This window comes from Poromitra crassiceps, assembly GCF_964638095.1.
Source record: "Poromitra crassiceps genome assembly, chromosome: 7".
In the NCBI taxonomy this organism is placed as follows: Eukaryota; Metazoa; Chordata; class Actinopteri; order Beryciformes; family Melamphaidae; genus Poromitra; species Poromitra crassiceps.
This window is the reverse complement of record NC_139628.1, coordinates 44,456,174-44,472,503: the sequence shown is the minus strand read 5'-3', so window position 1 is coordinate 44,472,503 and position 16,330 is coordinate 44,456,174. Positions and strand designations below refer to the sequence as shown.

Genomic DNA, 16,330 nt, shown 5'->3' with positions numbered 1-16,330 from the left:
ACTGTAAACGCAGCTGCTGCTGCTGCTGCTGCTGCATATCAAGACTAGTAGAGCGTATCTAGAGGCCTTCTCATGACTTCACACCTGACTGACAGGCGAGTAGGCTTCACGACTGGGGGCAAATGTGGTTGTAACAACATCTTGACATCAATTTAGAAGCAAATTATATTATGGATTCGTCAATCAATATTCTTCTCAAATTCTCATATTCTAGTCATATTTTCAAGCTACCAGTGAGGCATCCTTGAAATGTTATTTGGGCCCATGATGGATTGCTCTCAGCATTATGGAATAAGAAATTACATGTAAGGGGCTTACAGTAATCTCATTACAAAGAAATTGTTACTCCAATCTGTGAATCAGATTAGAGATGCTTGAGAAAGAAGGCAAAGAAAGATATTAGATACAAAGGGTGGTGTTTAAAGCTAACCATTTAAAGTTTAAATTGTTAGCTTTTTTGCCAGATTTTATAAAACCTGAAATTTAGACAAACTAATGAAGTGGCTGATAACAGTTGTAGTGAGCTGATTATGGTAAAACTCATGTCTGCAAATCACAAAAGATAATTAAGAAATTGTAATTCAGATCTGTTGCTAGTACTGTAAATCAGATTAGAGATACTTGAGAGAAAGTAAGTGATTGGTTTTTGATTACAGGAATATGAGGGGGGGGGGGGTTACATTTTAATCAATGTGAAAATGATTTTGTACAAACTTGGATGGATACGTATTTACTGTACATGTAGAGTAGCAGATTATTTGCATATTTCAGGGAATCAGTCATCTGAAAATGGACCTTGCTTTCAAGGCGACCTTCCCAAACTCATTTTTCTCATGGGTGACTTTCGCTGTTTGTTTGTTTGTTTTCCAGGGGAGCTGTACATCGGTGGCGTGACGAAGAACATGTACAGCAATCTGCCCAAGCTGATCGCGTCCCGGGACGGGTACCAGGGCTGCCTGGCCTCCGTGGACCTGAACGGGAGACTCCCCGACCTGATCGCAGATGCCCTCCACCGGGTGGGTCAGGTGGAACGAGGCTGCGACGGTGGGTAGGGGGGGGACCGGTGAACGAACACACACTCTCTCTCACACACACACACACACCTGCTCACTCAGAAAAAGCAAACTTGTATGCCAGAGGTTGACACAAATATGAAAAATTGGGCGCTGTCCAACTCTGAGCTGAGCCTGAGGGTAATGACTTTTTCAGAGTCACAACCCACAGGTATGGCCTACACAATGCATTCACGCACGCACGCACACATGCAGTGTTGGACAAAAAAAAAGCAAATATTTTTTACTTGGGATGGGACAAGGGATGGTACGACAGACTGAATAAAGTATGTTTATTTCTGATCCACTAATCTTTCTAGCAATGGTTTTGTGTCTTGCTCAAATGTAAACTATTTAAAATGGTTTCAATTTTCATTCATTTTTTTGCCCCACGATGTAATTGTATGATTTGCAGTGTTCTTTGTAGTAGTGGCAATAACTTAGCATTTTGATTTCTCATCAAAGAAAGCTCAGTTTGAGATGATGGCGACAAACGTTACATGAGAACAACAAATCAGGAGATGGTCAAGTTAAATCAACTTCACTTTGACATTTAGAGAAGGTGATAACAAGAGGAACAACTTTTATTTGGTAACTAATCTGAAACTGAAATTGCATTCTTATTAGTCTCATTATGACTGGGAAAGTGCTAATAGTAGCCTATTGCATTTCTGGTTACTTAAAGGTACATTCAGCGATGTTTTTGTGTTGAAACAACACCCCGCTGTCCTCTATCTCTCTCCTGCAGGACTACTCGTAGAGACTCAGGGATGGCTGCGTTGGATTCGGGGTGAAAAAATACATTTAGTCCTTTATATGCATCACGATCCGACCTTCCGTTTCCCAGAAAATGTAAACTTTTCTCTGATTGGATAGTTTGAGGTCGGCGTCAATTTTTATCCAATCAGAGAAAAGTGACATTTTCTGAGAGACGGAAGCTCGGATCGTGATGCCTATAAAAGACTATATGTATTTTTTCACTCCAAATCAAACACCGCCATCCGTGTAACTCTACGAGTTACGGTTGCGGAGATACGTCTGCCCTGCCTGCAGGACTACGGGAGAGAGATAGAGGACAGCGGGGGGTTGTGGGTTTCAAGTCACTGACCAAACACTCTATTTCAGTGATTGCTGTCAGAATATAGAGCCATTTAAGACTTATTTTAACACAAGAACATCGCTGAATGTACCTTTAAGTAACGGTAATGAAGCCAGTGCCGCACAGGCACACAAATCCAAATGTCAACTACCCACTAAAGCTTGCCCGTTAATTAAAGCAAAAGCATCCTTTTATGCAGGTGATCTCAGCAATGCTCTTGCAGTTACATGACGACATTCTCAATGTCGACACAGCCTGCGTCTCTGCCATTAAACTCCTCTCATGTAAATAACCACTCTCCGCCTTTAATTTTTAATTCATGCCCATAAATTGGATCTGTTACACTCGGCGGCCTAATTACACAGCAGACTGCCGCTCGCCTTGAGTTTTTCAGTAAAGAGACACCGCTAACCGTAACTCAGTGCTCCATTCTGCAGCTGCTCTTCCCTGATATACACCAATAACCACACCCATATTCTCCCAGCTCGGGGCCAGTCTTTACAATCCCGGCCCGTCTCCTCTGTATATCCTCTCTATTGCCCCATAAAGCCTGCATGAGGGAGGTATCTCTCTCCCTCTAATGTTATTGTCAGCGTGGCTAATCTCAAAGCCTGCACCCCCCTCCCCCCCCCCAGCCCCCCCTCTAACCCATGGCGTGTTGCCTCATCAATCTTGCATCCGAAGTGCTTTTGGCCGGACGGCCCGCGGTCCGTCGTGGCGGCTCCGGTGTCGGGTAGTTAATCCCGTGTGTGACAGCGGGACTGTGGCTGTAGCCGTTTCCCCTTCAACATCCCCCCCCCCTCTTCCCTCCCCTCCCTCCCCTCCCTCCCTCGCCACGTCTCAATGGCGTACTGAGCGTCAGAGAGCTCAGCCTTGATTTCCCCGAGGGCCGCGCCGGCCGACTCGATGCGGCGCCGATCCAGCGTTTTTATTTTTTTCCCCTTCCTCTATCCCTCTACCGCCGCTACACCTCTGCCAGCCCGCCTTATTACCTGCCTTCAGTTATACACGACAATGACTTCACTCCAAACAGTTTAAAACTGCATTAAACTATCATACCGGCTCCCACGGGCACCCGCAATGGATGCTAATATTAGTCAATGATTGGATGTGCCAGAGAGCTGAGCACTAGTAATTGACCATTTGTGGGAGGGGGGAGGACCTTTTCTTAACAAATAATACTGGAAAAAAAGCTAGACCTGAGGCTGTTCACAAGCCATGTACTCCCTTGCTGATATTACAGGAATACATCAAAAGAATATTTTCACTTTATCTAATTTCACCATAATGAAATTCATTAGTACATCTTTACTACCCTGCACTGGAGAAGCCAAACTCTGTTGACATCACTCCAGATCTGTTAAATTACAACTCAAGAATATAATTAGTTACTTTTCTAGCGTTGACCGATCTTCTCCAACACCCGCAGTTCAATTAGTTTTCCCCCCCCAAAAAAAGTTCCCTGACCATGAATTCCTGAGTGGCTAAAGAGTAATGCAAACGACTTCCTGAGTATGAATCATGGCCAAGCCAAGTCCTGAGCGACATGATTGTGAGGTCAGTGTTGGCTGGTGGAGCCGGGGCACAGCGGTCAGAGGTGCCCGTAGGTCTGCTCTCTGTAGACCTCAGGCCAGACAGAGGCCAGAACATTGAGCTTGTTCTCCGAGCTCTCTCCTGACTCAGCGGATCACAACAACAAAGGACATGAGAGAGAGAGAGAGAGAGAGCTGCTCCACAACTACATATACAGTACTGCTGACTCGTTATAGTTTTTGTTAAAAATCTATAATATAATGTATAATAACAACAAGGTCATCGGTTCAATCCCCTGCTCCTGCAGGATGAATCGGAGTGGGGGGAAATGAAAAATCAGTGCTTGCCCCTGCCTCATTACAGTTAGCACCACTGCGGTGTGTCCCTGAGCAAGGCCCTTAACCCCCGACCGCTCCAGTGGAGCTGCTCAGTGGCCAGCAGATCACACTGTGGTTGTACCGGTCAGCTTCCAGGTGTGAATGTGTTCTTGTGATCAGTGAAAAGGAGTGTTTCTCTCAGTGAAACTCCCCTGAATAAAAGGTCAAACTTTTTCTGAGCAATAAATAAAAACTGGGGAAAATAAATAAGTAAAAAAAACATCTACATTCGGTTCAAAAGACCACCTTTACGGAATAGAAGCGTCAGCCAAAAATCTTGACCGATTCAACCCCCTTTTGATGGTCCATTGTCAGTGTCAGTGGACTAAAAGCCTGAACTGATCCCCGTTCAGCACACAGTCTACTCTGCTAAGACGCGAGCAGATGTCTCAATGGTAACCCAGCTGTTAACTGTAGACACAGGTGACATCAGCGAGGGAGTCGTAGCGTGTGTTCACTTTGGGTTTTTACAAAGACGTTCGACTTAGTAGCTCCCTATTGTTCACGATGTTCCTCAACATTTGGAGCCAACACAGCAGATGGGGTTTTATGCTCCAACAAACCCAAGACACCTGATAGCAGGTTCACAGGCAGCTGTACTAACAGGCATGGCAGCAAGGGGGCGCTTGAGCTACCTCTGGAAGGAGCCAAGCTCCCTCCAATCACCCCCTGCAATTTTCTTCTGGGGGAAATAACTCAGAGCAAACTGAATGAGTTTTGTTGTCAGAGTCAAAGAGATGAGGATAATTTAGATATAGGTGCTCAATGAAGTTGCTTAGCTGTGGACTCGGGTGTGTCAAGATAGACCGATTTCTCATTTCTTTAAAACTAGTAAGTATGGAGAATAATGGACGTGGGGGGGGGGGGAATTGATGATGGCAAGATGGTGAGGCCTATAACGTCGCTACGGAGGAAGAGGAAGGTGATGGCAGAAGAGGGACCCAAAGCCTCGAGAGAGGACTTCGGGGATTCCGAAAAATTCTCCAACTGATAATGAAAGTGTGGGGGAAACCTGCACGCTAACCGTGCAAGCATCCCCACCGCTGGCCCCATGGATTTAAGTCAAGATGAAGGACCATCGATTTAGTTTGCTCCTCCCTTGCAACTACTTAAATCTTTAGTGTAACTTCTGACTATACAAACACTGGTTTTGCTGTCTAAAATCGTGAGCAGAACTGCATAGCCTTGGGTCTAACTTGACTCAGTGTTATATCATACAGCTCTCCTCGTGTAGGAGTATAGCTTAATTCACACCCGAGTCTATAGTATTGTTATTAGTATTTTTTATGTAATTTAGAAAAAAGTGAACGCCTGCTGTTAATGACGAAGCGCCCCCTTACCTCCCCCAGCCACAATTATCTGCAGCGGCTGCTGGGTCCTAAGGTAGCATGCGGGGGATCAATACTTGAAAGAAGTGTTGGGAAGTGATTGTATTGACTTGGGTATTAATTATGACAATATGCCTAATTAGCACCCCTGGGGAAACCCTTTATTAGTGAGTAATTAATTGGGCAATTAGCGTGGTGTGTGCTTGTTAGCAGAACAAGCCGATAAAATGAAAATGACATTGAATTCAAGTGGCCATTTTGGAGGATAAAGTGACTGCTCTTATGATTTCTTTTTTTTCTTTTCTTTTTTCTTTTTTTTTGGGGGGGGAGGGCGTCCTTTCTAATCAGGCATTTGTAAAGGGTACTGTGAGATGTATGTTTATCCGTGCAGAAATGAGTTAGTCTGCCACTGAACCATGGTTCTGTGTTTGATTGAGTTTTTAATTAAAATCCCGACCATTACCACCCTTATTTATTTTTAGCACAATTTCCGTGCCTCAAACCATGTCCGATTCAAACAAATACAGCGAACAAAGGAAGAATAGTGGTAGTAATTATCAGAGTACAAAACACGTTTGTTGGTTTATCCCAAACAATGTGACAATACCCATTGGGTCAATGCTATTCATCATTTACAGTGGAAATATTAATGTTTACAGAGCAACCTATCACATTAAATTCAGCTATCCAGGTAAGTGGCTGAAATTCCACAGAGAAATTATGACAGTGGATTTTTCTAATTGACAATTTAAATGTCTTTAGCCATCCATGGCAGTGAGAGAGAACAACCCTCCCCCCAACCCAGAGACACACACATGCATGCGCGCACACACACACACACACACACACACACACACACACACACACACACACACACAGACACACACACACACACACACACACACACACACACACACACACTTACTGGCAATATTAAACCCATGCCGCCTACACTTCCCCACTAATTTCCAATTCAAATGGGCCCCTAGTCTAACGATCACTCCAGGTTTCAACCTTGAATTAATGTCAAATTCAATCTGAATACATTTTTAAGCAGCATTAATCAAATCACTTTCAGCCTGTGGATGAGCAGCTATTTGGTTACAGTCATTTGTATTCAGAGGTATGAGGCCTGTATTTTATTCAAGGCTTTCATAATAGTAGGTGCTTAACACCACAGTAAAAAGAAATTCTCAGAGTTAAATGACAAGTGTCACCATTCTCGCTATAGAAGCTTTGCAGTTGCATCACAAATCTCCTGGCTCTAGCAACCCAGAGCCATCAAATGTAATTGTTAATATGATATGCAGCACCCTCTAGCCCACTCAAGTTAGCTTCTATTAGCTAGTTTGCAAATCAGGTGTGTTGGTGATGGTTAGCTGACTGGTTAAGGTAAGTTCAGATTACACGATTGTCCACCGGCCCTGACAAATTTGGTGCCCTAGGCGAGATTCGATTTGCCAAACCACCCCAGTGGCAAATCTTTGTTGGTGCTGCGCTCACAAATCGGCGCTTGATTGACACGTGTGATCTGTCCACAGAAACGAGCGGGGAGCTCGCCGATCAGCCACAGAGGCCCGACGGATAGCTAGCAGGCTAAACATCTGCTCGTGTCGGACAAGACACGCGGTGATTTTACTCCAGTCAAGTGATCTGAGGAGCAAAGACAGAAAGTATATGGGCCATCCTACAGAATTGGTGCAGACTGCTGTCCCAACACAACGAAAAAACGAATTTAAAAAGCATTTAAGTTTCCAAATCTTAGATGTTTACTAAAATCATTCTATTATCTATTGAACCCCAAAATAATATGCGAGATACCAGTAAACGTAATAACTCTGACCTGATAACTGAAAACCACAGCGACACAAAGATTCATGATTACAAGACAGCAACTTGTGTAATCTGAACAGAACGGCGGCTAGTCTGTCCCTGCCATTAGCAAGCTAACAAGCCTCAACATGGCATTATAAACAAAAGAGTGATCAGCTGTACCAGTGATGAAGTGATCAGTTCACAGTCACAAACGGCACAGAAATTAAACATGACTGTTCAGTTCTGTTGAGACAGCCACGTTCCCTGTATAAAAAGGCAACAAGCTGTTTTCAGCTGTTGTTGCCAAGAGCTGTGGACCTCCAATATGGCAACCAGACGGTGTGTTTCAGGGTCATCTCCATACCAAACACACCTCATAAAACGCTTTACAAGTGTCACAATCCAGGTGATTTTGTGGTCATCCATGTGGACTTCAAATATATTTGTTCTCAATATTGAATAATGAATTAATAATTAATAATTATTATTATTGAACACTGCACCTGTTGTCTGGTTGTGCCCTCAGGACCCAGTACCACCTGTACGGAGGAGTCTTGCTACCATCAGGGGGTGTGTCTCCAGCAGTGGGAGGGCTTCACCTGCGACTGCACCATGACGTCCTATGGAGGCTCCTTTTGCAACGACCGTGAGTACCAGGTTTTACAGACATCCCTGCGATGGTTTGACTGGTGTGTATGGCTGGAGTGAGTGGAGTAGGTGACGCTAGCTGCTGGTGGACAGCTAGGTGGTGCTGGTGGACAGATAGGTGGTGCTGGTGGACAGATAGGTGGTGCTGGTGGACAGATAGGTGGTGCTGCTGGATAGATAGGTGGTGCTGGTGGACAGCTAGGTGGTGCTGGTGGACAGTTATGAAGCTGCACAAGGTAAGTTTGCATGTTGGCAGCCCCAAGTGGCAGTGAGAGATCACTTGTTGTTGAAAGATTGAAGCACTACTCAGAAATCATATAATGTGATGTCAGGAAGTTCAATTTCTTCTTGATCTTTGTTGAGGTGAATACTGGTGACTGACAAAGAGTCATTACGTCACCTCAACTGGGCCAAACAGTTTGGGCTGCACGCTCCCTCCTCTGCTAATTGTGTATTACTCGCACATTATTCATAGTGGCCAGCTTACAACTCAGAGTTCACCATGATATTGGCTCTCCACTAGTCCCCTGAGGCTGTGCTCAGGACACGCTGTGAGGAGAAATACTGCTTTAAGCCCTGTGTCCCTGTCATGTGCTCACCCGGTGGGTGCCCCTGCCATGTGCTCACCCGGTGGGTGGGTGGCAGCCAGCGATCGGAAGGCGGTATGGAGAGGGTCCGAAGGGGAAAAGCAGCAAATTTATTTGAAATGTATTGTTTTTTTATTGGTTTCAACAGTAGGTTTCCTAGGTTGACAGAATGCATTTATTGCAATATGATTATTTTGGCCAGTACATCTGCTCAGTGCCCGGTGTCACCGTACTATATTTGCATAGATATTGCAGGTGTGAACTAGCTGCCTTGTAGTAGACCTCCTGTAACATGATGCATTATTGAAAAAGTGGCCTGTGCACTGGTGACAAAGACAGAGCGTGGCTAAGTTCCTGTAGAGTGCTGCTACTTACAGTAAGTGTAAGAAGTGTGTTTGCAGTCGACCTAAGCTTGGTCACGTAGAGCTTATGTACAATTAACATTGGGCACCCGTCACAGGCTTGACTTGAACAGGGGCAGAGGCAGGGCGACGGGCTAATAGACTTGTTTGCATAAGTCTTTGTTTGCTTGTTCAGTGGTGGGCGCCAAGTTAAGCCGCCTCACCCTCTCATTTTTTATGTCTCTCTCTCTCTCTCTCTCTCTCTATATATATATATATATATATATTAAACAGCCATGATGATGGAGTGTATCTCTGATGGCCGAGTGTTGTTGCCATTGTTGTGTTGGCTGCCGTGTCTGACAGAATATGGCTGGGCATGACAGGAAGGGACTGATTAGCAAGGCACTGCTTTGGCTCTGGGAAGAGTCAGGCAACGAGCAGGCCGATAACAACTGCTCTCTCGGCATGACGGGCACGCCGAGATAAGCAGAGAGATCACTCGCTCTGTGAGAGAGGAGAGCGGTGATGAGGAAGTGGAGGAGAGGAGAGGGTGATGAGGAAGTGGAGGAGAGGTGATGAGGAAGTGGAGGAGAGGAGAGGAGTGATGAGGAAGTGGAGGAGAGGAGAGAGGTGATGAGGAAGTGGAGGAGAGGAGAGGGGTGATGAGGAAGTGGAGGAGAGGAGAGGAGTGATGAGGAAGTGGAGGAGAGGAGAGGAGTGATGAGGAAGTGGAGGAGAGGAGAGAGGTGATGAGGAAGTGGAGGAGAGGAGAGGGGTGATGAGGAAGTGGAGGAGAGGAGAGGAGTGATGAGGAAGTGGAGGAGAGGAGAGGAGAGAGGTGATGAGGAAGTGGAGGAGAGGAGAGGGGTGATGAGGAAGTGGAGGAGAGGAGAGCAGTGATGAGGAAGTGGAGGAGAGGAGAGGAGTGATGAGGAAGTGGAGGAGAGGAGAGGAGAGGAGTGATGAGGAAGTGGAGGAGAGGAGTGATGAGGAAGTGGAGGAGAGGAGAGGAGAGGAGTGATGAGGAAGTGGAGGAGAGGTGATGAGGAAGTGGAGGAGAGGAGAGGAGTGATGAGGAAGTGGAGGAGAGGAGAGAGGTGATGAGGAAGTGGAGGAGAGGAGAGGAGAGAGGTGATGAGGAAGTGGAGGAGAGGAGAGGGGTGATGAGGAAGTGGAGGAGAGGAGAGGAGTGATGAGGAAGTGGAGGAGAGGAGAGGAGTAATGAGGAAGTGGAGGAGAGGAGAGGAGTGATGAGGAAGTGGAGGAGAGGAGAGGAGTGATGAGGAAGTGGAGGAGAGGAGAGGAGTGATGAGGAAGTGGAGGAGAGGAGAGGAGAGAGGTGATGAGGAAGTGGAGGAGAGGAGAGCAGTGATGAGGAAGTGGAGGAGAGGAGAGCAGTGATGAGGAAGTGGAGGAGAGGAGAGCAGTGATGAGGAAGTGGAGGAGAGGAGAGGAGTGATGAGGAAGTGGAGGAGAGGAGAGGAGAGATGAGGAAGTGGAGGAGAGGAGAGGAGTGATGAGGAAGTGGAGGAGAGGAGAGATGAGGAAGTGGAGGAGAGGAGAGGAGAGAGGTGATGAGGAAGTGGAGGAGAGGAGAGGAGTGATGAGGAAGTGGAGGAGAGGAGAGGAGTGATGAGGAAGTGGAGGAGAGGAGAGGAGAGAGGTGATGAGGAAGTGGAGGAGAGGAGAGGGGTGATGAGGAAGTGGAGGAGAGGAGAGCAGTGATGAGGAAGTGGAGGAGAGCGGTGCTGATTTCTGCATTCAAGCCTCACTGCCTGTGGGGAGCATTAGTGAGTTTAATATGCTGATTTTGAAAGATGGCTGATAGACGTGTGGCACTCTACCAGCAGGGAGTCCCTCCATAGAGTTGATGTGGGGTGTGTGCGCGTGTGTGTGTGTGTGTGTGTGTGTGTGTGTGCACGGAGTGGAGGAAAGGACCTCACCAGCAGCCTGATCAAAAACGCCATATGTTTGCAGGCAAAAAAACAAACAATATATAGGCCTATTACCCGTTTCATATAGAACAAAATAAACTCTACTAAGAAGGCGGCCTGGTTGAGCAGTCAACTGTAATTGATTTGGAACCAGGAGAAAATCTGACACATCCAAACGTGCAGAATATCGACGGCGACATTAGCCTGTCTTTGCTAATCACATCTGTGAGTGACGGACAGCCAGTGATCAAGGACATGGCCAAGATTCCTCCCTGCTTCTCTCCTGATCCGACATCATAAGATGCCTCCTGCTGTACTTCCATCAGTCAGACGCTCGGTCTGAACCTGAGGCTATAGGGGGTCCATTATGCATAATCGCCTGTGATACTCTGCTCATGAAGGCCGTCATGAGAGGAATTATTAAGATATGTGCCGCTTGAACATTAAGGGATTAAAAAGTAGGATCTTTCAGTTTGATACTTTGATATAATTTGTGTTTGACTGTGGGTCCTGTTGGCTGCTGGCTAAAGTCCACTTCCCATACTCTTCATGCAACTTGGGCAATGCTTTCTTGGTGAAGGATTGACAATACGCCATCACAACACATCCATGATGTTTTTGTGTATATGTCTAACTCATATTTTGACATCATGTCACTGATTTCAAAATAAAAGTCTAAGTTTTAAAAGTATTATTAAATGGAAGTTTGGTTTTGATATTTATCAAGGCTGTCCAATGAATGGGCCAGGTTTAAATGTGTTACGGTATGTCAACCCCTTTGTGAAGAAAGCTGATCTGTGCATGCTTTGCTACTGTATGCTGTACTATTGCCATGCCCCGTTCCTTCCCCACAGCAGGTCACGTCATCACCAGACATCTGTCGTTATTTCGGCCATCTTTGAGAGGAAACGGACAACGTCACATCTCTTGACGCTTGGAGAGCCTCCTTGGAGTTTGAACTTCTGGCTCCTTCTCTTCTTCATCTCTTCCTTCTTTTCTCCGACCTTGCCTCCATGCTGTGAAGCTTTTCTTGGGCTTGCCCACTATTGATTTCACGTCTTTTCCGTACGTGTCCACTTTTCAGGAAATTGTTCCTCGAGTCTCCTCTCAAAACCAAGGTAGGATGCGTTACATTGTTGCACAAACTGTCTTCTTATTTTGCCCAGGTCCTTGCACAGCCTCTGTGTTTACAATAGACACAGAGGGCCATGCTCTCTAATTGCTCTCTATTGATAGTATTCTGTTACATCACCACACGGCCATCTTGGTAGGAAAATAACAGGTGATTGTAATCAATTAACAGGTGATTACAATCAAGTGACCCCAACAGCCAACGAGCTGTGTGTATTGTAGCACCATATTGGTAGGAAAATGCTTGTGACATCATGGGTATACTATGAATACTGTAGTGTCCCCTTGTGCTGTGTCATGTGACACACAGATACAATGTATCTGTGTCATACATTGTCACTTAATGTATCTCCTGTGAATAGCTTTGTAATTCTTTTCAGGTTTTCTATGCTTCTCCCCCCTAGTTTTCTCCTTGCAGCCTACTACAGTAGGTGTACAATACATGCATGTGAATGTGGAAAAAACACATCAGAAAGCAGAGTGCAGGTGGCATCTCAATACTTTTATTATGTTTCTCATCTCCTTTGAGAGCGCGTGTCATCAAAAGCGGCGTCTGAAATAAGGCCAATAATATGAATCATAAAGAAGCAGCCTCCCATGTGATTGCAGCCTAGCTCGATCTCTCGCTCAGCCCTCCAGACTGTGAGGAATTATCATACCGCGCTCTCACACACCTGTCTCTGTAACCTCCAGGGCTGCTGCGTGCCTAAGCACACATACATTTAAAGGGACAGTTCACCCAAAAGTGAAAACATTCTGTCACCATCTACTCCCCCCTCACGCCAGTTGAAACACACAGGTATAGTTTGTCCATATAACAAACCAGTCGCCATTGACTTCAGAAAAGTCACTGGTGGCTGCTTTTCTCTACGGCTGTTTTTGGGTGAGCTGCTCCTTAAAGCAGGGCGTGCCTGCATCCGTACGCATGGTCAGCCGCTAACCCTAAGATAAAAGGTTCATCACACCACAGAAGCATGTTATTGATCCCGTAGCCAAATTTGAACGATTAAAAAATGTCGCCAAGTATATACAATTAGGTTTCAAAATTATGAACAAATATGCAGTATTCTTCTCTGAAACTGTAGGGGCGTGTCTACTGAAGTGTCCCCAGTGTCCCCCGCCCCCCAGTGCTGCTCGACCCGATACATTCTCTTTTCTTTTGATTTATTTCTTTTTATTTTGCAGGGTAGAGGCACTGCAGCCTTTGCATAGTGTTAGGGGAGGGGCCTTATTGAGCCATTGCATCATCATCACAAAAATGGTGGAAAACACAAAAACTGCCTAACTCCACAATTCAGTACTAGATGCTTTTTCACGTTTTCAGCAATAATGTCGAACATCTATAACGTGTTTAGAAACAAATCTCTGGATTTGCTTTAGACACACTTGAAATATATTGAATAAAGGCATTTTAAATAGACAAATATCAGTGAGAGCCTTCAAAGACCCTATATAATACTTACACACATATACTGTACAGACACACACACACACACACACACACACACACACACACACACACACACACACACACACACGATCAAATAAAACACCTTAGCAACACACACCATGTCCTTGGGATGGCCTCATTAATGCAATGACCATCATCCCAGTGGCACCATAAACACACTTCAGCCAAAGGCTGGCTGCGACGTGGGCATGTGTCCAAGCTCCGCCCTCAAAACATTCACACATCTTAGTTCCCGTGGGGGTGGGGGACGAAATAGATTGTGACACCTCCATGTTCCTCGCCAGACTCGGACTGTTTATTCATTTATTTTTTATAGCATAATGCAGTTATTTTTATTTAATAGGAGTTTTGGCTTGGGGGCGTCCCCGAGCAGTCAAGAGTCGCTCCTCTCACCAAAGTCTTTTCTTCTAAACAGTGGATGAAAGGTTGAAGTTGATATATAGAGGCAATTTTGGTCTATGTATGAAAAAAGCATTTGTCACAACGTGTTTATATTAATCCAGCCTGCGGGACGAGATTGGATTTTGAAGCGAAAACTGTGTTTTCTCACCTCCTGAATCCCCCCGGTGGTGGAGGAAAGTATTTTTGAAAGACACACCCCTCCCTTGGTTGAAAAGAGTTGTGTTATTCTTTTCAAATCATACCGGACTGCATACTGAGATGCCAGATAAGCAGAGACACCAGAGAGGCCTGTACTGTATGGGGCACTGATCACCATAGCCCCCGGGACACAGTACTACGGTCGCCTTTCGCCCGGAGATATTGAGAAAACATGCATGACGCTTGCCCTTTGTCGAAAGAATAAATAAAATCTGCTTCTGTCTCTTGTGTAGCCGTGCTGCAGAACAGGGAGACAATTTAATCTGGGAGGGGAAGGGGGGGGGGGGGGGGGTGTATGTTTGGGTATGTGGAGTAATTCAGGGGCTCCTATCCCAGCGGAGAAGCTCCCATTTTGCCGAATAGTATTGTTTGTACCTCTTACGTGACCTCGTCTGTCGGTCTGTTTGCTCTGACAGGCCCACCGGCCCTGCAGAGAGGCAGGCGCGGGAGGGGGCTGATACCGCGCCTCGGAGCGGGGGTACCACAGAAATTGGTTATCATCACGCCACTCTGGACGACGCATGTGAATGCAAAACGCTAATGTAGAGGAAAGTTGGCGGGTGGGGTAGAGCTGTTTGCGGGCGCGGCGGGTTCCCTCCTGTGCGAAAACAAATATGAAAAATCGCTCGCGTTCACCTCAGTTCCGCTCACACCACGTGTGTGCGCACACACAGGCGCGCGCGGCAGCGGAGAGCATTTGTTATTCTGCAGGAGCCCGCAGTGATTGACTGGTCCATTTGTCTCTGCGTAGCGTATAAGTGGGCCACTTGGTATTCTGCCTTATTCATCTGGAACCAACTCAGACAGAGATGCTGTGTAAGTGCATGCAGTATGAGGGCTTAGTCTCTCTCTCACTCTCTCTCTCCTCCTCTCTCTGTTTATGTGTGTGAGAGGGAGCTGAGGAGAGCAAACAGGAGGTGTAGGGAGGGGAAGACAGTGTTTGTGCACTCCTTTGTTTAACTGTATGCATTCAATGAGTGTTTGCAAAAACACGTGCAAGAGTATAATGAATCCAGCTACCGGTGCATAGTGCTGTCAGGCATACTAAGTGAGCATATAGACCAGGGTGCATAGTGCTGTCAGGCATACTAAGTGAGCATATAGACCAGGGTGCATAGTGCTGTCAGGCATACTAAGTGAGCATATAGACCAGGGTGCATAGTGCTGTCAGGCATACTAAGTGAGCATATAGACCAGGGTGCATAGTGCTGTCAGGCATACTAAGTGAGCATATAGACCAGGGTGCATAGTGCTGTCAGGCATACTAAGTGAGCATATAGACCAGGGTGCATAGTGCTGTCAGGCATACTAAGTGAGCATATAGACCAGGGTGCATAGTGCTGTCAGGCATACTAAGTGAGCTTATAGACCAGGGTGCATAGTGCTGTCAGGCATACTAAGTGAGCTTATAGACCAGGGTGCATAGTGCTGTCAGACATACTAAGTGAGCATATAGACCAGGGTGCATAGTGCTGTCAGGCATACTAAGTGAGCATATAGACCAGGGTGCATAGTGCTGTCAGGCATACTAAGTGAGCATATAGACCAGGGTGCATAGTGCTGTCAGGCATACTAAGTGAGCATATAGACCAGGGTGCATAGTGCTGTCAGACATACTAAGTGAGCATATAGACCAGGGTGCATAGTGCTATCAGGCATACTAAGTGAGCATATAGACCAGGGTGCATAGTGCTGTCAGGCATACTAAGTGAGCATATAGACCAGGGTGCATAGTGCTGTCAGGCATACTAAGTGTGCTTATAGACCAGGGTGCATAGTGCTGTCAGACATACTAAGTGTGCTTATAGACCAGGGTGCATAGTGCTGTCAGACATACTAAGTGAGCTTATAGACCAGGGTGCATAGTGCTGTCAGGCATACTAAGTGAGCATATAGACCAGGGTGCATAGTGCTGTCAGGCATACTAAGTGAGCTTATAGACCAGGGTGCATAGTGCTGTCAGGCATACTAAGTGAGCTTATAGACCAGGGTGCATAGTGCTGTCAGGCATACTAAGTGTGCTTATAGACCAGGGTGCATAGTGCTGTCAGACATACTAAGTGTGCTTATAGACCAGGGTGCATAGTGCTGTCAGACATACTAAGTGAGCATATATACCAGGGTGCATAGTTCTGTCAGGCATACTAAGTGTGCTTATAGACCAGGGTGCATAGTGCTGTCAGGCATACTAAGTGAGCATATAGACCAGGGTGCATAGTGCTGTCAGGCATACTAAGTGAGCTTATAGACCAGGGTGCATAGTGCTGTCAGGCATACTAAGTGAGCTTATAGACCAGGGTGCATAGTGCTGTCAGACATACTAAGTGAGCATATAGACCAGGGTGCATAGTGCTGTCAGACATACTAAGTGAGCATATAGACCAGGGTGCATAGTTCTGTCAGGCTTACTA

General features: G+C 46.1%; 1 protein-coding gene across 1 annotated transcript in view; it reads left to right on the top strand.

The window, feature by feature from the left end:
* nrxn2b (neurexin 2b) overlaps nucleotides 1-16,330 on the top strand; it is a gene marked incomplete at both ends in the record, with an annotated part of 582,739 nt that overhangs the window by 148,862 nt on the left and 417,547 nt on the right. The window contains 2 exons of the mRNA XM_083639787.1: nucleotides 871-1,044; nucleotides 7,731-7,850. Of these exons, the coding sequence (XP_083495913.1) occupies nucleotides 871-1,044; nucleotides 7,731-7,850 (294 nt within the window). The remainder of the gene's footprint in view (nucleotides 1-870; nucleotides 1,045-7,730; nucleotides 7,851-16,330) is intronic.